The sequence below is a fragment of the Falco peregrinus genome, chromosome 3 (assembly GCF_023634155.1).
Source record: "Falco peregrinus isolate bFalPer1 chromosome 3, bFalPer1.pri, whole genome shotgun sequence".
NCBI lineage: Eukaryota > Metazoa > Chordata > Aves > Falconiformes > Falconidae > Falco > Falco peregrinus.
In genome coordinates, this window is record NC_073723.1 from 30070800 (window position 1) to 30093005 (window position 22206).

General features: G+C 40.1%; 1 protein-coding gene across 4 annotated transcripts in view; it reads left to right on the plus strand.

Moving 5' to 3' along the window:
• Window positions 1-7684: 7684 nt before the first annotated feature.
• STK3 (serine/threonine kinase 3) overlaps window positions 7685-22206 on the plus strand; it is a 138539-nt gene continuing 124017 nt past the window's right edge. Inside the window, exons 1-4 of one of the 4 annotated variants that reach the window (XM_055799123.1) lie at window positions 7685-8126; window positions 15890-15970; window positions 16430-16558; window positions 20492-20606. In XM_055799123.1, coding sequence (XP_055655098.1) covers window positions 8122-8126; window positions 15890-15970; window positions 16430-16558; window positions 20492-20606 — 330 coding nt within the window. In that variant the 5' untranslated portion in view covers window positions 7685-8121. Of the gene's footprint in view, window positions 8127-8487; window positions 8723-15251; window positions 15383-15889; window positions 15971-16429; window positions 16559-20491; window positions 20607-22206 lie in introns of those variants that run through there. The other 3 variants (XM_055799126.1, XM_055799122.1, XM_055799124.1) reach the window with 3 other exon arrangements.

Genomic DNA, 22206 nt, shown 5'->3' on the forward strand with positions numbered 1-22206 from the left:
TTTAGCTGCCTTCTATTAGAGAGCCAGCTTTACAATATACACAACATCTTGCAAAGCAGTAGCAATAATATATTTAGTTTTATGTATTCCTTGTACATGCTGGTACAGTAAAACCAGAAAGGAACTGACTATTACTTATAGCTATAAATATTGTATTAAGCACAAACATTTTCTTTTGCATGTAAAAGCAGGAACAGAACAGGAGGATGGGTTAACTACAATAAAATCCCCTGAGACCCCTGTGCTAGTTGTTATCCAGTCCTGCAGAGACACTCAACCATTCAGAATGTGCAGCAACCCTGTTATTTCAAAGCTGCAGTAAATTTAATCTCTCCAAGAAATTGCTGAATTCCTGGAAAATAATGCATAATCTTGGTTCAGTGTGCCTTTTTTCCCCCTCCCCTCATTTCAAGAACAGGTGCCAAAAACTGGTCTTGTGGAGCCTAATTCAATATACTTTAGAACACAAGTTTTAAAGTCTGCTTTTGAGGCACTTAATTAAGAGCTGTTGAATATCCAACACCCATCAAAACGAGGTACTTGTTTTTGAAAGATCATTTTGAAAGGTCAAGATAAATGCCAATAATACAGCAGAGAATCAAGTATTTGTGTTTATAATGTGTTGTTCCTGTTACTTTATGTAAAATGAGTGCAGTGTATATTTGTTAGTATTCTAACACTGTCATGAGACTTTAATCTTCCCACACATTTTCTCACTTAAAATTGCTATACCATTGCATATTGTATAATATGCAATGCATATTATACATTGATATTGTAATGCATTATACATTAATATGCATTGCATATTATACAACATTGCATAAGCTACCCTGTGACTCTGAGCAGCAAATTTTCCCACTGTCTAAAATTTCAGATGCTTAGTATCTATTCCATGATAAGGGGACCACTTCTACACTGTTTGTCTTCTGACTGCATTGTTCCTAATCAAATGAACCTATGACCCATTATTAAGAGGTTATGTCAAATAAATGATAGTGTCTAATGTGATCTGCCTCCAATTTTGACCTTTCCATCATCCTCTTGGGAGATGAAGCAGGCCGAGTATGGAAACACTAGTCAAGCAAAAATCTGCGTTTATATTCACATTCCCATGAGCAAATTAGACTCTTCTTTGAGAACTGATCACCAAAGTAGTATATTTGAAAGAAAGACTCTGTTGATGTTAACAGATTTTGGATCAAGTCCTAGAGATTTTCTGTCTAGTTTGAACTGCATAGAGCAAGGATTTACCGTCTACTAATCTTAGCAAAGAAGAGACACAGTATATATCAAAAGATATAGTTTGCTTTTTTTTTCTTCTGTTTCAGTTTTTCATTGTTTTACCTGGTACTCAAATTAGTACATTCATTTTAAAGTTAGCTTTAAGGACTTTATACTGCATATTGCTAATCCGGTAAGAGCAGCTTAATACCACCAGTGTAACAAATTAGATGATGGAACTACAGAAGAGCTCAAGGATGAAGCAATAAAAGTTGTGTACTGGCCAGTTCAAGGTTACACAAAAACATTGAGCTCTTTCTTGTTTAGAAGACATTGAAATGTGATATATGAACACAAAAGAAGTAATGTCTTTAAATCTTAAAATGATTAGCAGTTCTACTCTGTAGGGATCTATGGGAGGAGATGGACTCCACCCTCAGGAAGATAAAAGACCTCAGTTTTCTCAACTGGAAGGAGTGATTCATTTTAGGTGGAAGTGGTATGCATGTGATATTCCTCATGTGGTAAATTAACTGTTTCCATTAAGAAAGCTCCAAGCATATGGAATTGCTCTGTTTTCCTTTGCTCTGCAGAGAAAATTATACCACCAGAACATTTTCTTTTTACTAAACCCAGCCCGGGTAAAAATGGGCAGTGTTGATGGCCGTTGAGAAACAATTTTTTGGTATTAAAGAAATCCATTAATCTTCCACTGTTTTTTTGCTTGCAACTAAGAAAAGTTATTTTTAGTAAAGGAATAGTGGAAAAAGATTAGGTCTCAAATTTAATGGCATTCAGTTAGCTCTCTAGATAGTAACTTGCTTTATGTTTTGCTCTGTTTTTATAGCCTGACCTATGTACACTCAGTCACTTCAAAGTTTTGTTTTCGGCAGAAAGTTCCCTTGCTCAGTAGTGACAGTAGTTTAAGTACTCATCCCGCGTAGTGGTGAGGGTGCCATAAAACTCCCCTACTGAACCAAACTGAACCTGATTAGAAAAGACTCAAATCAGTACATCGTATAAAGCTGGTTCTGTGAAACATTATTTGCTGCTTTGCTGTTTCTTTAGTACACAGTCTGCTTGGGGAAGGCTTCCTGCTGCTTTTAAGAGCAGAATGGGAATGTAAGTGCAAATCTTAATCTTTTTCTTGTTTTGAATACATTTCTGCTTTCCATGGGATCTTATCTTGTAATCAGACCCATTACTTCAGAGTCAGTCATGAAATGGCTGTTACGCCACTGAACTTCTTTGGTGAAGTTTTAAGACTAGAATTGTATTTAGTTTGGGGGTGGTGGTGGTGTTGGTTTTTTTCAAGTGTGACTGTATATGTTATATGAGTAGCTTATTTGGACTTGAATTATGAACTTCTGGCATGTTTTGATTGGGAAAGGTTGGAAAAAGGTAGGAAACTGAAATTTTGTGGCTTCTGGATTTTAAAGCGTTTAGAATGAGTGATTCTTCCACATACAAAACACTTGCTTCGTAATATCTATGAAGCAAGCCGGAGAATTGCTTCAGAAATAAATAGGGTTTATTAAAAAAACCCCCACCACCAAGCTGTATAAATGAGTAAATTGTGTTTCATGGCATTGCTTTTGTAGTGCTCAGTATTCACAATATGCTTTCTAGTTGTATTGGGTTTTCCTTATTTGTCATTTGTTGTTCCTTGTTCCATACCTATGCTTCCCACCTTTTTATACTTTTCTTTGAGTGTGTCTGTGAAAGGCCCACAAGGGCAAGGAAACTTCCCTTGTTTCAATCTGAAAGAATGGGTCTTGTTAGCCTCTTGAAAGCATTGTCCCTAAAAATAAAAAAAATATGCAAATTCCCTAAATATTTCTGTCATATGTTCTTCAAACTCTCAGCTCAGGAGCTAAAGGAAGATCGGAGAATTACAGCCTTCATGGTAGTGGAAGCCATGGGCTGAAGGCTGTGTGTATTCAGGCAGCTGAGTTCATTTTGTGTAGTACTTGCTGATGATTCAATCGTTCTTTAGTTATTGATACTAGCTTCCATCCCTAACACAGGCATCAAGCCTTGCTAGTTAAATGTTATTTATTTATTCTCCAGGGTGTGAGCACACTTCTTTGCAGACTGGAGAACAGATGGTTGCCCCCAGAAAGAAGGTGCATATTTTTGTGTAGAAGGGAATCCAGAGAAACCCTTAGTACTACCACAACAACAGTAATTGTTTTACAAACTCCAATGAGATCTTTTTTTTTCGAGTTGATGGTAATCTGTAGATCCCACGAGCGCAATCAATGCAGCTGTAGTACAGACTGGAATATCTTCTGTGGTTAACTGTAAATAGCAACTCTGTATCCATGGTTTATTTTTACCATAGTGTGCTACAATAGGAAAAATAGCAAATGCTAAGTCTATATATAGGCTGTTACTAAGACTGTGAGCTAAATGGTTAGTCAACAGAAAAATCCTATCCTAATCAACAAATTAGGTCTAGTAATAACATTTTGGATACCAAAATAATGTATACCAGGTAGTGAGAGGAATTGCAGCAGGGCAGCTAATATTTCAGTATTGAGGGTTTTTACCGCTCTTTTTAACATCAAGTAGGAATTCTGTGATTCATGCTGATTTTAATAGAGTGGATAAAGATGGCAGAATCTGTACCTATATTTCCTGACTATTTTCTGCATATTTCTTTTGCTGGACTAGTAAATAGTCAATTTCCTTTTATGTGACATCATGTGAATAATTCAGGAGAAGAAATAAATCCCAATTGTTCTTTATTCCTAAGCTTGATTAAAAAATTACTTTAAAAAAATCTGAATTGTAGTCCAAACTTGAGAAGATGATGTTCTTTTGGTATTTTATTTAAAACTATTTTATGACTGACAGGGTTAGGAAAGTGTATAACAAATTCTTAGATAAGCCTTCAAGGTTACTTCACATTAGACATGATAGGTAGGAAAAAATACAGGCAGAAGTCAGTTTTTCTTATCTTCTGTATAAACAAGCTGGTATTTCATTCAAGGCCTTTTCCTTAACTTTCAGCATACCAGATCGCTATCAGGCAGTCACAGGGAGAGACATGCAAACATGTTGTTGTTGACTATTTGTCTACTGAATTTATGAATTGGTTTCTAAGGAAGGCTCGTGCATTCATTCTGTTGGTGCCTGCCTGCCATTCCTTGCCTTTCTTCCCTTCACAATCATTAGTGACTTAGCTGGCCAGTATTAGTCACGTTTGATGAAAAGCTGGTGGTCTGTAATTATAGTAAGTTCTTATTTTTATGAAACTCATAGGTGATGGGTAGAGGAGGGAATGCTGTGTTTGTGGGGCTGTCCACCCCGCAGCAAGGGAAAAGGGAAACTGTCCTTAGGTGCTGGGTTTGGAACCACACTGTGGACGGATCTGCAGCCTTCTCCTGCAAGTTAAACATCTTCTCCTACAAGCTAAACAGGAGATTATGATGCAGACACAGGATGCTTGTAACTCCGTGGGGTAATGTTGGGGTGGGCCAAGGCATGGTGAGATACCAGCGATGTGGAGGGGATTTAAGGAGCATAGAGCTGGGGACATGCTGAGGGGTCTGTGCGGGCAGTAAGGATATTGCAGGTTTGGTGTGCCGAGGCGGTGAACAGAGCTACTGTGGAATGATAACAGGGGACACTGGGGGAGAGAGCACCGAGGACTCTGTGAAAGAACTGAGGGGCTACTGCAGTGAAAGGGTAGAAAGCATATGGGGAAAAGAGCTAGGTTGTGAAAAGTGCCATGGAAGTGATGAGGGACTACGGGTATTTTGCTTGGAGACCATAAGGTGTTCGTGACATGCATCTCTTGGAAAACATGTACTATTAATTCTGCTGTTTTCTAGTAGCACCATGTATTAGTTACAACGCATGTTGTTTAAATGAGCCTAATCGAACACGTTCTGAAGTAAATGCTGCTTTTATTTGCTACCAAAGTAACTAGATAAGGTCCCTGCTACACTATAACATACATAATTTATTTACATGATGTTTATGAACGGCTTTGAAGTATATATTTGGAATTTAAATCTTACCATTAGTAATACCTGTTAGAAACTCATACACGAGTCTCTCAAGTAATTTTATCCTTCTCTGGTTTATTATGAATTATGTGCAACTGAGGCAGGATGGACATCTTGGAACTTTTTTGGTCATATATTTAGGGGTTTGGGGACTGGCTTAGTTTGTAGTTATACAGTACCTCATACTTGCCCATGCCATTGTGATTCCTGATTCCATTGCAGTATAGGCAATTATAATATAAATTATTTTATCTGTTTACAAAACTACATTATAATATAGAATAATTATAGTACTCAAGATCTAAGTATGGCCTTCATCCATCCTTTGGTCTAAGGAATTATATTTGATGTCGATGCCAGTTCTGCAAAGAAGGGAGTCCTAGTGCATGCTGATGAACTGGTGAAGTGGATAAATACTTCAGAAGAAAAAGAGTAATTCAGTTTTCTCCTCTATTTTTAAGATTGGGCTACATTAAACCTTTTCTTACTCACCTGCCTTCTTAGATGTGCTATATAGTTCCACTGTTGGAAGAAATCATGGGAATACTCATGTAGATTGTCTGCAACTTCCTCATCTCCATGTTGTCTAGACACCAGCAATCTCATAGCATATTCATGCCTCCAGAACATCTAGACTTCCCTTGACTCGAAAGCCTGAATGAGGTAGTAGAACAGAGGCAGTCTGTTTTCCCTTTCAAAGTTCCTTCTTTGCTGGTGGCTAGGTACAGTATTGTAATGAATACCAAATCAGTGTTATATTTCACAGCACAGTTCCCAAATTCATGTTGCAGGGGAAAGGTGAAATGGTGTTATTTATTCCAATACAATTGACTAAAAATACCATTTGAAATTATAAGAGATGAATAAAGTGATTTGAAAAATACTACGGTATATATATTATCTTCTTATTGGTATTTTATTTGCGACATAAATGTACTTAGAAAGTGTGCTGGCAGTTGAATAAAGCACAGGCATGTTTGGTTTTTCACACCTTCCTTTCTTCAGTGGCATAGGTGGAGAACACTCCTGCTCCCTTCTTCCTCAGTTATCAGGTAGTCAGGGTATTTTCTGGGAGTGGGGACTGTGGTATTAAATAATTTTGAGTTAAGAGAGTGAATATCTGAATCTGCTGTTCATGGACAAATTTTCCTTAGACTGGTTTTTGTCAAGTGTTGTTAAAGGGGAAGGGAAGAATGGCAGATCAGGCTGCTTAACCAAACTTTTTCCAGAGAAAGAAATACACGTGTGAAAGGGGAGAGGGAGCACTTATTGGGTCCCTTTCTTTCTTGCTGTTACAAATATAATATAGTACCTGTATTTTTCCCAAAGCTCCTTTTCCTTGCTTGAATGTATAGTTTGTTACAGCCTTGACTGGAGAGGAGGAGCTGGAAAAACCTGCCTCCTCTGAAATAACCTGAACAAAATATTGCCTTAAAGATTTGTGTTAAAGGATATGGAGACAGCCCCTGCACTCCAGGAGTATCACAGCCAAATAGGGATGTCAGGCTACCCTTCATTAGGTGAAATTGGTGAAATGTAAGTAATAATTGGTCCGTGGGTATAGCCAAACATCCTGTAAAACGAAGTTGGATGCTAGCCATGTGGCATCTTCTACCTGCCTGAGCCCTCTTGTCCTAGAACTGGGAGATGGGAAGTCTTGCAGGATTCCTCCTGACTACTTTGTAATGTGCTTCTACCACACTGGTTTTGAGGCATCCACTGGCTCCTTCTCCTGGGTGTTTTTTTTGGCATCTCCTACAAACTGTTGTCTGTGGCATGGACACATCTGGCAGTACTGCTGGTGAGCCACTCTGGCTTGTGGGATTATACTTGGAAGAGCTCCACATTAACGTGTTGTGCAAAGGAAGATGTTCTATTGCAGTTTTTCCATGACTCAGAAAAACAAAGAAACCTGAAAGGTCATATGGTGGTGTGTGATTTGTTTTTCGGGTTCATTCAATATTACCATTGTGCATTTAGCCCAACCACAGTGAGTCAACTTGGATTGGATTGACTCAGTCAAAGTAGAGGACTTGCACAATAGTAGGACTTCAGTCATTCAAAATTCCCTTGCTAATGCACATCAAAAGAGATGAAATTAGGTATGGAGTGTGGATTTTTTTTTTTTTTTAGGGAGCAGTGCTGTTATGCTTGTACATGTAAAATCAGTTCAAAGTGAAACTTGGGGCATCTCAGTATTTTTATGGATCTTGACAAAGTGTTTCACTACCATGAACTTCCATTCGTTATGCAAATAAACCTACTTTCAGGAAAGCATACAGAAACTGCTTGAACATTTAAGTTTTCCTTGTGTTGACTTGGCCGGACCTACTCATATGCTTTTTCAGTTGGCATCTTAAATTGCTACACAAACAGCAGAAAGTCAGAAGTTGTAAGGTGGAGAAATTGCAGGTAACTATCAGATGGTACTTGGTGGCCTTAACTCTGCTGCTTGAATAATTATGTGGCAGTTTCCTATGGCTTTGCTGGGTACCTTGTATGCTTTGGCATTAAAAAGCGCCAAGCTGCCAGCGTTCTTCACTCCAAAGCTGCACCCTGCCACCCGAGCCAGCTGCGGAGAGCAGCCCCCTGGTCCGACCATGACAAACCTCAGGCCCCCTCCCTGCTGTGCTCCGGAGCCAGCTGTCCACGAAGCGGTTTAAGGGTTCAAGGAGGGGCTGGAGGCAGGCCCGCACCGAGCGCGGCCGCCCCCGGCTGGCGCAGACAGGCGGATGGAAGGCGCGGCCCGCCCGGCGGCGCTGCCCCGAGGCGGCGGGGCCCGGGGGCGGCCGCCGGGAAGAGCCGCCCTCGGCCTCCGCCTCAGGCCGCGGCTCAGCCCCAGGCCTGCGCCTACCCACGGCCCAGCTCCCGGCGTCGGGGGATGAGGTTAGCGCGCGGGGGAGGAACGGCTGTCCGTCGCGCCGGCGGCGCTTCAGGGCCCCGGGTCCCTGTTCCCTCGCCTCCCGGTTGGCCAGGCTCCCCCAGGCGTCGCTCCTGCGGGAACGGGTAGGGTATGTTCCCGGAGGGGACTGCACCTCCCGGCGTGCCCCGCGGGCCGCAGTCGCGCAAAGCTTGCCGGGAGCTCGCCGCCTCCATGTTCCTCTCCTCCCGGCGGCGCGGCACCGCCCGCTCGTCCCGCGGTGGGGAGTGGCCTCGTCCCTCCTGCCGCGCTGAGCGACTTCCGCGCCGCCCTATCAGCGCTTCCGATGGCACGGGTTGTGGCCACTGAGAGGCGCGGGGGGGCGGGCCTCCGCCGGCAGCCGGGTAGGTAGCGGTAGTGGCGGTTGCCTGAGAGAGGCCGGGAGCGACGGCGGCCGAGGGAGGGCGCGAGCTCCGTTTAAAGGGCCAGCGAGCTCGGGCGAAAGTTGTGAGGAGTTTAGCGGCTGCTGGCCCGGTGGTGCGCAGGGGCTCGGCCGGGAGCCCCCCTCCGGACGGCGGGGCCGGGGCCCCAGCAGCGGCATGGAGCAGGCAGCGCCCAAGAGGTAACGACCCTCCCCGGCGGCCCCTTCCCCTCCCGGAAGCGGGCGCGGCGGCGCGGCCGGGATGAGGCCTTGGGCCGGGGGGGCGAGCGGGCGGATGGGCCGGCTCGGTCGCTCGCCAGCTCGCTTCTCCTGCGACCCCCCGGAGGCCTCGGGAGGCTTTCTGGTCCTGGGTCTGTGAGGGGGGCGGTGGGGCGAGGGCGAGGGTTGAGACCCGCCTGGCGACCGGAGGGGTTGTGTGGTGTTGGGGTGTGTGGGTGCGCGCCCTCGAAATAACCGCCCTGGGTAAACCTCCAGGTGGAGGCACGTCCTTAGGGGCTGGGGGAGTTACCAGAGGAGCGTTTTAATGCGAAATGAGGGGAACTTCATCGCTGAGAGGAGTCCTTTGTGGCCTGGGGGTCTGTGTGCTTTATAGCTCAGTCTATGGGAGAGACCGACATAAGTAGTTATTTTTCCCCGTTAGAAAGTGCCCTTGTGTCCTGCTGGTGGAGGGATGCTTGTGGGGGTGGGGGTTGCATAGTTGCGATTGCAAATCAGAGAGTGGGAAGAGGCAAAAATCAAGAGTATCCCCACGGTCTGTGTGTTTTCAGAAATACATAGGTTACCTGGTCATACTAATTACTACGTGGTTGAGTTTTTGGGTTTTTTGTGTGGTTTTTTTTGTTAGCATTTATCATTTGACTTCTTTCTGTGTGCATGTGTAATGATGTGAAACCGTGAGCTTCTGCTTTAAATGTGACACTGTCATCTTAGTGCACAAAATAATTTTGCTTTACCTGTATTTAATCGTATTATATTTAATTGCATATTTAAATTGGAACAATCCCTTCTGGGATGTAGTTACATACTACATAGAATGTAGTTGTGTGGTGTACAGAATGTAGTTACCCAGTTTACATCTATACTTACTGTCCTAGAGCTCCAAGTATTTTACTCTTGCTTCCTGTTAATGTAATGAAAAATCTAGGCACTACACGATGTAAATTGGTGGTAGAAGATAATAAATCAGTTTTTATGTTCTACTTTAAAATGTTTACATTCTGCATTTAAAGCCTTTAAAATTCTTTGAAACAACTTCCTGCAGGATGACAGGACTTGAGAAGAATGTAGTTTTGAACTTCTGTTTTCTCTCCAATAATGCATTAAATAACAATATCTACTACTTGAAAACTTCAACCGAGAATTGATTAGTAGTTGTCAATGCAGAGCATTTTTAGCAGGCAGTGGAACAGTATTTACTATTGAAAATTCTGACCAAGAACTGATTTCTAGTTGTTATGCAGAGTGGTTTTAGCAGGTAATGGGGTGAGGAGGGACAGGACTACACTGTAGTTTCAGGCTGACAGTGCTGCATGTCTCAAATAAAGGAAGTAGGACAGGTACCAGCAAGGATTTGGGACAGGAAATCGGAATGTCTGAGGAGTAATCGACGTTACCAGCGCTGTTGTGAAGGCTGAGATCTGGTGATGTCAAAGGATTGAATGTAAAACTTGAAGTTAGTGTAATCTACAAGATTATTATTTTTTTTTAAGATCTGGGGTTTGCTCTGACCTTGTTACCTAGCTGGAGGTATATTGTCTAGCCTAATTGAAAGTGAGGAGCTCTTTAAATCCTTAGATTGGGTCAGGAAGAACTACAAAGGTGATGAGAGAACTTATAAACTCTGTCACATTTTTGTATTTCCCATGTTTTTTGAAGCTTATTTCTGGAAATTTGAATGTGATGAGAACTTAATGGATTTGTTTTTTCAGTGGGAGGGAAGATTTGAACTCAGTTTTTATAAATGTGTATATGTATCCCCTTTATCTGTGTGTGTGTGTTTGTTTGTTTGGTGTTTTTTTTACCATTTTCTGATTGTTTGTTATTCCCAACCATTCTGCTAGGCCACCTTCTTTTTTTGCAAGTCCAGAAGGAGTACAGATTATCTTTTGATCCCTGCCTTGGATATGGTGGTGGCTTGGAATGGATGTGCCATGTTTACTTGGTGAAATAGATGTGGGTGCTAGGCTACTTTGTGGCCTGTTGTCCTCAGGAGCGGTTACTGACAGGGATCTATTACCATACCTGTGGTGCAACACATTAATCTAGAGGTAGCAAGAATTTCATCTGAACATTCAAAGCTGCATGGGTATCCTAGAATCCCAGTGTTCCCTTACAGGTACAGGGCACTTTTATTCCCACTTTCCCTGTAAAGGAATATACAACGCGGTTGTGTGTTGTGTAAATCTTTAAAACAGCCCTTCAGAAAGTAGCAGTGATGATGCCCAAGTGACAGGCTAGGCCACTGTGGCTTTTCAGTGGGGGTGCTGTCAAAATCACTAGCTTTCCTGGTTTGACCCGTGTATTGCAACAGTAACAGAGACTTCTAAGGAGGAGTCCTTTTCAGTATAATTTTGTTTACTTCTGAAAGTAATTGGAGTAGGTGTTCTGATTTTATACTGAACAATTTGTGCGGTAGTTGACACAGTGTTTTCTTGCATCTGAATTTTTAACTGTTTCAGATGTTTTCAGATGTGTTATTACTGTTGCATTTGTCTGTCTATGTTGGCATACTCATGTACCAGGAGATAGGTTGCATACAGGGGAAAAGTAGCTAGAGACAGAATTCTGTCAAATACTTAATCTTTAATTTTGCCCATCTTCTGCACACTGCTGCCAAATAAAAGGCTGCTTAACAAGCATGGAGTGTGTTGATCGAGGTTTTCCAGTCCTTTCTTTGAACTTGGGCAGTTTTAATTTTCACCAAAATGTGACTTTTCAAGTTTTGTGGGAAAGGCGAAACATTTTAAAAATATGAGCTTTGTGTGAAAAATACGCTGTTTTTAATGTTCACATCAATGGGCACATAAGGTCAAATGGATGACAATTGTTGAGTTCCTCCTGAAAATGATGGGACAGAAGTGTAAGTTTACTTGAGTTTTATTGGTAGAAAACTGAACATATAGTACACAATACAATAATGTAAACTGTCTTAAACTTGCTTCTACTTGTGTGAACAGTGTAAAGCAATGTAACTGTCTCGAGGCTTTCACATGCCACCTCTGTTTCTGATGCCTGCAGTGATTTCTCTTGATACCTTCTCTTTTAAGATATCAGCATAATTGATCCCAGCCATTCTCTTTTAAGTATTTCAATGTGCTAGTTCTGCAAAATAAAGCACATATCTTCATGTTTCATGGAGCAGCCGTCCAGTTTTCCATAACTGATGACAGTCATTGATGGAGTTCTATTCTTTAGTCCTGCATTTTTGTTAGCTTTCAGGGTTTTTTTTATGGCTATCTCTGTGGCACATCACCAATTTATTTTTCTGAAATCTGTAAGCAATGACTGTAGGGCACTAAACTCATACTTTGTTTTTTCATGTTGGGGGTGTGGGTGTGTGTGAAATAGCTTTCGCTCTTTCAGATCCCAATTCAGATTTTTCTGATTTTATGCTATGACTGGTAGTCTTGGGTCCCTCTCATTGTTTCTAGGCTTTTCCACATTTAATTATGTGGAGTTTTGCCGATGTATTCAATGATGCATAAGATTCTCGTCATGCTAAGTGTGAATGTTTTCTCCTGTGAGCTGGATTTATAGAAGTAAAATTCTTTGCTAGGATGTGTTTTTCTTGCTGAAGAGACCAGGTCTTATGCAGAACATCAAACCTTTTTGGAATTAAGAAGATCCTTTTGACAGCTCTTGTTGTATTGTAGTTTAGTTAGTCCTGCCTTCAGGAACAACTTTCCTTCTGGAAGATGGCTGAAATAGCCCATAGTCACTACATGAGAATTTTCTAGGGAAAAAAACCCAGAATGACTTCTTACCTAGGTTTTATACTTGTCTTCCACGCATCAGTTTTAGACTTTCTCACAGATACAGTGCCTGAATCTACTGATTTATTTGCTCTGATTTAAATGCTTGTGTTATGAAAGCAGCACGCCCATGAGGGAGCGACTGAAACACCTTTTTCTCCGATTGTTCTTGAACCCTTTGTCTCTTCAGTTTTGTCTCCCTCCTGCTCCCCTCGTATTTCTAGTCATGCCTTAGCGGGTAAGCATTTTGCTGGGTGATCATAGTAGTCATTTCTCATGTAGAACACTTTAATGCTCTTAAAAAAAGCAGTGATCCTTCTGAAATGTTTGACTCTAAATCTTGTCTTGCACATTTTTTAAAAGTGTGGGTAGTAGCACATACATGAACAACTCCTGATTAAGGAGCTAATTCTGAAGTTTTAGATGTGTTTCTCTGTCCCAAGTTTTAGTTGCTTATTTTAACCAATGAGATAATATTTCTAGTCTTCTTTTCTACTTAGTGCTTTACAGCCAGTTACAACAGTCATCTTCCTCCTCCTTGCTTCTCGTGATCATAAATGCTTTCTCTGTTGCAACCCTTTCAGGGTATATTGCATGCTGTTCTGTAGTTAAAGAGCTGGGAATTCTATTAAACTTCTAGAAATAGAAATCATTGAACAGTCTGAGTCATTAGGATCTTTCTGTGGTTCAAAGAATGTAGTGTTAATACTGTAATTTGTACATCGGACCTAGCATCTGTACTCTGAAATTCCTGAGATTGATGAGTCTTTCTTCCTCTAAATAGGTTTATCGTTTAGCTGCCTTAGTGTTAAGTATTATTTGATCTTATAAGCTGCCTTAGTGTTAAGTATTATTTGATCTTGTAACACATTTGTAAGAGTTGAATAATGTGAATGTAGTTTTAAAACTACAGAATGCTTATCTCTTTGGTCTCCTGGTTGTTTCTCAAGTGCTCCAGATAAATCTGTTATTTGACAGTGGCATTGGTTTTGATCCATTTATGCAGTTTGTGACTTACCCTAACTCTTCTCAAGCGCTCCCAATGCCTTGGCGTTAATGGTGCTGCTGGAACCCTTTTAGTATGGATTTTATTTTTTTTTTCTTCTCATTTTAGCAGGCATTGCTCTTTTGATGGGCAGGTGGAAGTCTTTTCTTCTTAGACATCTTTGGTTGAGAGGAAACTGTATGTTTTCCATTTTTTTGCAGTTACTAAAAAGTTCATTCTTTCTGTTGTTCTGTTGAGTACGTTTTCTGTTACTCAGCTCTTCGATCAAGTGAGAGACTTGGCTAATGGTCATGCTTTTTATTTTTTGAGGCTCTGCTGGTATAGTAAGCAGAGGATGATTATGGTAGCTTACTCTGTGAATGTTGCCTTTAAGGCTGCAGATAACCTGATCAGAGGGAGGAAAAAAGAAGCAAAATGAATAATTTTTGTTTTTTAATACCTGTCTACAAAATCTTCCCCCCCCCCTCTTTATTTGTCTCAACTTACACTTGTTCAGTTTTTAAACATGTGCTTCCCTGCAAGATTTAAGTTCCAGCTTTCTGCTTCCTAGTCTTTAACAAGTGAAGAGAGGGTGAAAAAGCAAGCTGAGCTGTTATGTGTTCCTGTGTTTCATTTGTAGGCCACTCTTGCAGACTTCATTTAGCTACTCTCATTTGAGTTTTTGGCTGTTTTTCTTAGTGTTCATAAGTTGTGCCTTTCCTTTGCTGTGGAGATTTTTATTCTCCCTTAAACACATGTGCTTTCCAGCTTCCTGCCTGTTTGCTGTAGCAAACTCTATGGTCTTTACAGCAGTTCATGCACCCTTCCTTATTGATTGTTGATGCTTTTTGTATTCATGTCATTGCTACATCTGTGAAATAGTTATTTGATATATAAATATGTATGCTCCCTGCCCCCACCCCCCTTAATTTCCTTGTTTAACACCAATCCATATGACCTGTGTGGTTATACAATTACTTTAAATTTTTGTCTTCACTTAGATGGTTGGCAGTAACAAGTCTCTTCTGACTCGGGAATTCCTTCATCAGTCGTTTCACTTTAATTTTTATTAGTTCTTTATATCACAGAATTGCATCCCTTCATATGAAGGAGTTTCTTTTGAATGCATTTTTCCAATGTTAAGACTTTATAATCTTTTCTGTCTGTGCCTGCCTTTCCCTATTTTGTATTAACTTCCAGGAAGATGTCACAGGGTAACTTACTTTCCATAAATTCTCAATGATCTGCTGTGCTTCAAAGTTTCTTTTTTTTTCTCTTTTTTTTTTTTTCCTGTTTCCTTTTTCCTCCTCCTGCATATGGAATACATTGTCTATATCTAACACTACAGCATTAGCTATTCTTCCCCTCATCTTCTACTTTAAAAGTACCCTTGGCTATCATGTAATGTGAACTTTTTGATTCAATCTTGCAGCAAAATTCCCTATAACTTTTTTAGGGTGAAGGATTTATGTGTTGCAGCTACCCAGCATCACTGCAATGTGTCTGTGGTTGTATTTTCCTGGTCTATGTTCAGTGTCGGCTCCATTGCAAGCTTGCAGCCAAGTTGTGTTCAGAGACCTGCCTGGAGTCTGGAGGGCTGGGTAGATTGGAATGCTGGAGACCAAGGAAAGGCTAGGGCTGCTTGTAAAGGACAAAGGACAGTGGTAAGAGTGAGTTGAAGGTGCTAGGAGAAATAGTAGGGTGATATTGAGTGATTTTGAGACTGCGTGAGAGAGAACTGGAGGGCAAAATATGGTGGTATGTAACAAGATATTTTGTTGCACCTGTCCCTTTAACTTCAAAAAGATGCAAAAAGGACTGCTCCAACAACTCTTAAGAGTACTCAGCTCTTGGAAGTTCAATGTTCTGCTGCCACCTGTGAAGGTGAAGTGCTACCATCTGCTCCCAGAGTCATCTTGACTACAGTCAAGTTTTTCTAACTTGATGTAAATCACTGGCTTATGAGTGGTATCATTTAGAAAGTGGATACCTCATGTGGGCGAAGGATTGGTTTATACTTTCTTAAATAACAGCATGGTGTAGTCTAGGCAGTAATGAGCATGTGTTTGCATGCTGGCTGCTTTTTGACTAATGGTGAACTTTACAGTAGCCTTTGGCTGTTTCTGCTTCAGCAAAGGAAGTGGCTTGGACAGTGAATTGGTCCCATACTGCTTTGAATTGAGCAAACATTAGTGGGAAAGTGATAATGACAAAAGTTGTTATAACTTTCTTCATCATATGATGGTTGATTAAAATTTTATTACTGCACTTTAAGCATTTTATTTTCATTGGAGTGTATTTTTTTTTGTCCGCTGATTTGTATGAAAATTTGCTTGAGTTCTGTGTCTTTCCTTCCCACAAACAAACAAATAACTTTTGTCTGTCTTTTAGCAAACTGAAAAAGCTAAGTGAAGATAGTTTAACTAAACAGCCTGAAGAAGTCTTTGATGTTCTGGAGAAACTTGGTGAAGGGTAAGTGCAGCTATTTATGAGGGATGGGATCAGAGGGAAATGGTATATAAAGCATGTGTTGGAATATTAAGTTACAGACAGAGTGACTGTAAATGTCCTAAGGAATACTTCCCTAGGCAAGTTTTGATAATAAAGCAAATGCATGTGTCAGTAGACTTTCATGCTTCCCCAAATACATCCGTGCATTTTGATGTCCCTTTTTTATTAAGGCAGCAAAGGTGCTTGCATCTGTACTGGAGTTAGTCCACATCTTGACAAAGATTATTATTCAGAGGTATGTCTTTCCTGAAGTCCTGATAGAACTGATTGTTTTGCAGCCTGAAAAATCCCTCATACTTCTGTGTGAACATATGGCTTCTGTGACTTTTAAAAGTTTCTGCGTAATGGAAATGAGAAACAGGGTTTTTATATCTCTCTCTCTCCCCCCCCCCCTCTAATTTTTAAACTCTCTCTTTTTAGGTCTTATGGTAGTGTGTTTAAAGCAATACACAAAGAATCTGGACAAGTTGTAGCAATTAAACAGGTCCCCGTGGAGTCAGATCTTCAAGAAATAATTAAAGAAATCTCTATAATGCAACAGTGTGACAGGTAGGTATGACAATTTTGCTCCCTCTCAAAAAGTCTACGTGAAAATGTGTTTGTACTTGTAAATACAGCTGAAATATATGCAGCGGCAAACTTTTTTTTTGCATGGAAAATTAAAGCAGTTTGTGTTGGACGATTTGCTGAAAGGAACCACTTTGCCAGTTTCCTGCTATCCTTAGTTTGGATTGAAGGAAATACAAATAGTGTCCCTAATAGAAACTGATGAAGGAATAAGTACTTGCTTCTGCTTAGAATTTTCCATGCTTGCTTCACTTTGCTTGCACTGGCAAGCCCAAAGGTTAGTATTTCCTGTAAATATCATAGGCTGTGTGAATTCTGAGTTACTTTTTTCATAAGATCGATAAAGATGTTTCTGGCACAAGATTAACAGCTAGCAGTTTAACTTACAAAATGGTATTCTGTCGGTTGCCTCTTTCATGCAGGAACTTAACCTTTAAAAAGGGAACAGTCTGGTAATAGTTTTGAAGAAGGACTGTTACCTTACACTTGTTCACAAAGTATCTTATGATTGCTAGTGTTATAGGAATTCCATTAACATCAAGTGTCTGCAAGGATGTAGAAATTAATTGGCATTTCCTTTCTTCTATGGAGTTATCAGTGTTTTTATCTGTATATTTTTGGGAGATAATCTTTTAAGTCTTTGGCTGTAACTTCAAAATCAGGTTTACTAGGGTGAGTATTCATGTCTGAGTGATACAGGAGTCTGTTGCTTGTTACCTGAAGTGCAAACAGGAAAGTTTTACACTCTCTAGTTAGGTGAAATTTTAAATAAAATATTCATTGCTTTAGTCATGAACTTGGTGAATTGTATTATAGCAAGTGGTCTTTTACTTCTGAATTGTGTTTGTGCTTTCGTGGTGTTTCGGTGTTGTCTGTCTTTAAATGAAAAATTTGCTCGTTTGGCAATGAGCAGTACTCATCTCAGATTTAAAGATAATCCTTTTAAGGCAGTCTGAATTCATTCAGATTTGTTGCTGAATGTTTTGCTCAGGTGCTAGATAGAGCTTGATTGTACCACTCCACAGCATGATCTTGTCTATGGGGTCATGAAGGAGAAGAGAAGATTCAGATATTTATCCTTAAATATAGAGGTAGAGACCTTGGAGTACATTATATCTAGTATATGAGAATGCAACTGTTCTTCAAATTTCTTTAGAACCTCTGCCAGCAAGCCCAAGCCCTGATCTGAGTGTTTGTGACCTATGAACACACTGAACCTTGTAAGCCATTCCCTTCTGGCACTGAGTGCTCTGGAAGCTAGAAGGTTGTTAAGTATGTAGGCAGGGAAATGGAAGGAAAAGGAAGGATTTAAGTTTTTTTTTCCCACATTACACAAAGATGCGTGATAAGGTCATTTCAGGTGTTATTAAAAGGATTTGGGACCTACTGGTATTTTTGGGCTCCTCTTAATCCTTTTCGTCCTTATGAGACTTTTTTTGTCTGTCTGGCCAGCTGAGTTTTTAACAGATACAGATTAAAAAGGAAGCAGCAATCTTTCTTTGTCTGCTTAACTGTAGAACTAGATTTGATCCCCAGAGTAGGTCCTCAACTCTTCCTCTGCACTGGAAGAGTAGTTAACAATATGTTTACTTTGATTCTTTTTGTTGCTGTGCTCTTACTTCTTTTTATCTCCTCAGCTTTGTTTCTTTCCCTGTACATAAAGGAAGGCATTAAATAAATTAGAAAATAGTGCCATAGTACCTTATGAATTCTCAGAAGGAGTTCTTCTGTGGGGCCAATGATAGGGTAGCCGTCCTTAGTTGCTGCATGGGGTTTGAGCCACATGAGCTGACTGGAAGCAGTGGCGTAGGTTCAAGAAGTAGTATGTTAGTTAGTCTGTTAGTACTAGACCAGGGTTGAAATAGATACTTAAACCAAATGTCTGTGAAATATACTGATGGAGGAAAGAACTGGTGATACTTGAGAATCTTCTGAATTTTTCACTTTTCTTTATACACTATGCTGCTTGTGACATTTTCATTGTTGTCCTATGTAGGCCTACTCATCATCTTATTTTTGTGTCCTGCCCCGCTTTTCTCTGCCCTTGTTCGTTTTTTTTTTCTACTTTTTTTCTGAACAACATGTTGCGTTTGGTATCTAGTGGATGTGTACTGTTGTATTACTTATACACACCCCTCCTCCTTCCCCAAAGTTAGAGTTGAGAATTTTAGAACACAAACTCTTCCTTCACTGGACAAAATGCAGCCATTCTCTGGTTGAAAAGAAGGGTTGGGCTGCAGCCCTGCATCATGTCCTTGTATATACATTGTGTGCCTTTGTGCAAATACAGTGAGTGCTGTGCAGTACTGACGGGAGGGATGGTGCACTTCTTAGTGCTTTATTTTTACATGTGATGATTCCACTGATGTTATAGAGAAGCACTGAGCTGTTGCAGCATCTCAAATAGAAGGTGATTAAGTCTTAATGCTTTACCCTTCCTTCCTCCTCCATGCCTGTTGCTAGAACTAGCTATACTGTATGTGCTGAAGCTCTTTTAAGGGGAAAAAGTGTAGATTCTAAGGCAAGCTATTGATATGGAAAAGACTGGCCCATGTAGTTAACTGGGATGAGGCTTTAAGCAAATTTAAACAGTGTTTTGAGATTGTACAGCACTTGATATTTTCAAGAGATCATCTTGTTCTGATTTTTAATAATACCCAGTTTTTGCTGGGAACACTAGCATAGTGTAGATCTGGCAAGATACGGTCATGAAAACCAGTGGGTTTTCCTTCAGAAGTAATAGTAACCTTCCTCACTTCAGGAGTTTATAAAAGGCAAGATCTGTATGGCATACTTCTAAATGGTAGACATTTTGACTAGTTGGGAGGGATCTGACCAACCTTGCCTTCTGTAAAAGCAAGTTGCTATAGTACTAACAGTTGCTCTCTAATGAAGTAGTTTGATGATAGTTTTGACCATCTTTTATAAAGATAGCACCATGTTGCAGGAATCAACCATAGGTCCGCTCTTTTTTCCTCCATCAGCTTTCCAACAAAACACGTTGCTGCCGAATGTTTTGGAGCAAAGAATTGTATTTCAGGATCAGCACAAGTGTCTGATTCCACCCTTCAATGCAGGTGTTCTGACCAGAAGCCGCTGTCTGAGATCTCAGTATCTTACTTCCTGACTTTGTAGGAGGTGGATGGCAATCTAACTGTAACCTCCTTTACTTAAGTTTCTGCAAAAAAACCCCCAACCCTCCAACATTTAATTTCCATAAATACACCATCTAATCACTTTTCTGAAGGATGATCATTGTTACATTTACCACATCTGTTTCTGCCCTTCTTTTGCAATTGCTTCCAAGGAAGTATTATGTCAAGTGACAAACTGATGAGTAGCAAAGCAGTATGTTCTGTTTATGACAGTACTGTCTCCTCACATGAGACAGTTCAATATGGAAATACATTTGCAAATCCAGAAGTCTTGTTCAAACCAACACTACATTCTGTTTAACATTGAGGTCTAGCCCCATACTTGAAATAAGTTCATGCTTGCAAAACCAGGAAAACATGGGTGAGTTTCCATGGGGTTTTTTTTGTGTAGGAGAGAAGAAAACAAGGCATCCTCTCAAAGAAGGGAAATATCCAATAACTTTGTGAGAAGAGTTAAAAATTGAGAGGCCTTAGAGGAAGGAAAAACAAAGCTTTATATCAGAAGACTGGTGTTTGGGAAAACTGTCTGTATTTGAATATCACTGAAAGCTTGTGAGAGAGAGAGAGTTACTAGTTCTTTTATTATTTTAATAAACAGACTATTTGAACAGGGCATTAGTTAAGTGAATTACAATTTAAAAGTGTATTTGATTACACTTGCTCTTTAGTGTGTGTCAAACTAATTTCTAACAATACTTGTGATTATGATATTTTTTCTTCCCTGCTAAGAATTAATCTATTTGACTTTTTTCCTATCTAGTCCCTATGTTGTCAAGTACTATGGCAGCTATTTTAAGAACACAGATCTCTGGATTGTTATGGAATATTGTGGAGCTGGCTCTGTTTCTGACATAATTAGACTTCGTAATAAAACGGTGAGTTGTTTTTTTTTCCAAAAAATGTATAACACTCTTTAAAATTAGACTGATTTAAGACTACAAGCTAGAAGAGTTATGAGAGAAGATCTTGGCTGATGCCAAGGGGTGTATTTCTGCCTTGGTTCCTCAGGAAACAAGCTCACACAGTTGCTCTGACTGTTTGTTCCTCTGTTGAGTCATGATCAGCAGAAGCAAATGGCAAAATCGTTTGCAGTTTCTTCTCTCTACCCTTCCACCTCACTGTCTGTCAGCCAGCCACTTGGTACATGTGTGGTTTGGCAGCAGGCATAGAATTGTCTTGCTCTCACTCGGGAATTAGAGAGTGTGAGAAGTAATTGGCATTACTCAAGGAATGAGGAGACAAAGGGACAGCAATTGAGGAATGTGAGAGGGAACCAAAATGAGGGTTGTATGGAAGAGCCTTCATGGGCTTGGAACAGCAATAATGAAGAGGAGGATGCAAACCTGTAGGAAACAGGCTTTGTTAATTTTACTTAAGAAAGGGCTTCTCTGAAAAATGTTTTGTTGTAGATGTCAATTAATCTTTAGTTCCTTTGAGTCCATTGTCTTCAGTAGCAGGCTGTAACGCAATGTATTAATTTTACAACCAAGAACTGTTAGTTTTTACTTTACATTTTGTAAACACACTCTGAAATGTTCCTTGCACCATATCTGGGAGCAGAGAGGGAAAGAGAAGGAGAAAAAAACAATATTTAGAAAATAAGACGTAGTGGAAAATGGAATTAGATTTATTAGGAAGTTGGAGTGATGTCCAGAGTAGAGGGAACCCCTTTGGAAAAGGTGGCTTGTATCAGGGCTGCTGTAATGTTGAACTGATGACTGGGGAAAAGCAAAAAAAAAAAAAAAAAAAAAAAAAAAAAAAAAAAAAGGGAGATAGCTGGAGTTCCTGCAGCCTTTAAAACTGGTGTCATTACAGCTGTATATTATCACAGTCAGTAACTCCAATAAGAAATGGTGCAAGCTAGTCCAGAATTAAAAAAAAACAACAACAAAAAAAACCCCCCCAAACCCTCCAAGATTTAAAACAGGGTTTAGAAAAATAGAGAGCTAACTTGTGTGTACATCAATAGAACATGCTAGAATTTTTTATTTAAAAGAAAAAGGTGTACATACATGTGTGTTTACATTAAATAAATCAGGCAGTCTAGTTTCTTATATCTGTTTTAGGATGTTGACATATTAGAGCTGTTAGAGTTTTGAGGGAATCTCATGTTTGAGTCTCAGAGCAAATGCATACCAATAATCACAAAAACTAACTCTTCTGCTGTTTGTGGTTAAGGTTGATATGATTAAATAGCATAGATTCTATTCTGAGAAATAGAATAATCAATAAATACATGTAAATTTAACATACCTTTTATAAAGGCAAGTCGTGTAGCACATGGCTGGTGGAGTCCTATAAAAGAGTTGTTGGGCACACAAATAATGTTGGTTAGTGTAAAGTTGGTCTGGAAGTGCTTTGTACTGAAAGGTTTGTGGTTAGACATCCATACAGAGGCTCTTCAAGAAATACACCTGTAGTGCAGTAAATAAGGAGTTCTGTCATAAATGGGTAGTTGGTTTAAATATAAAAAAA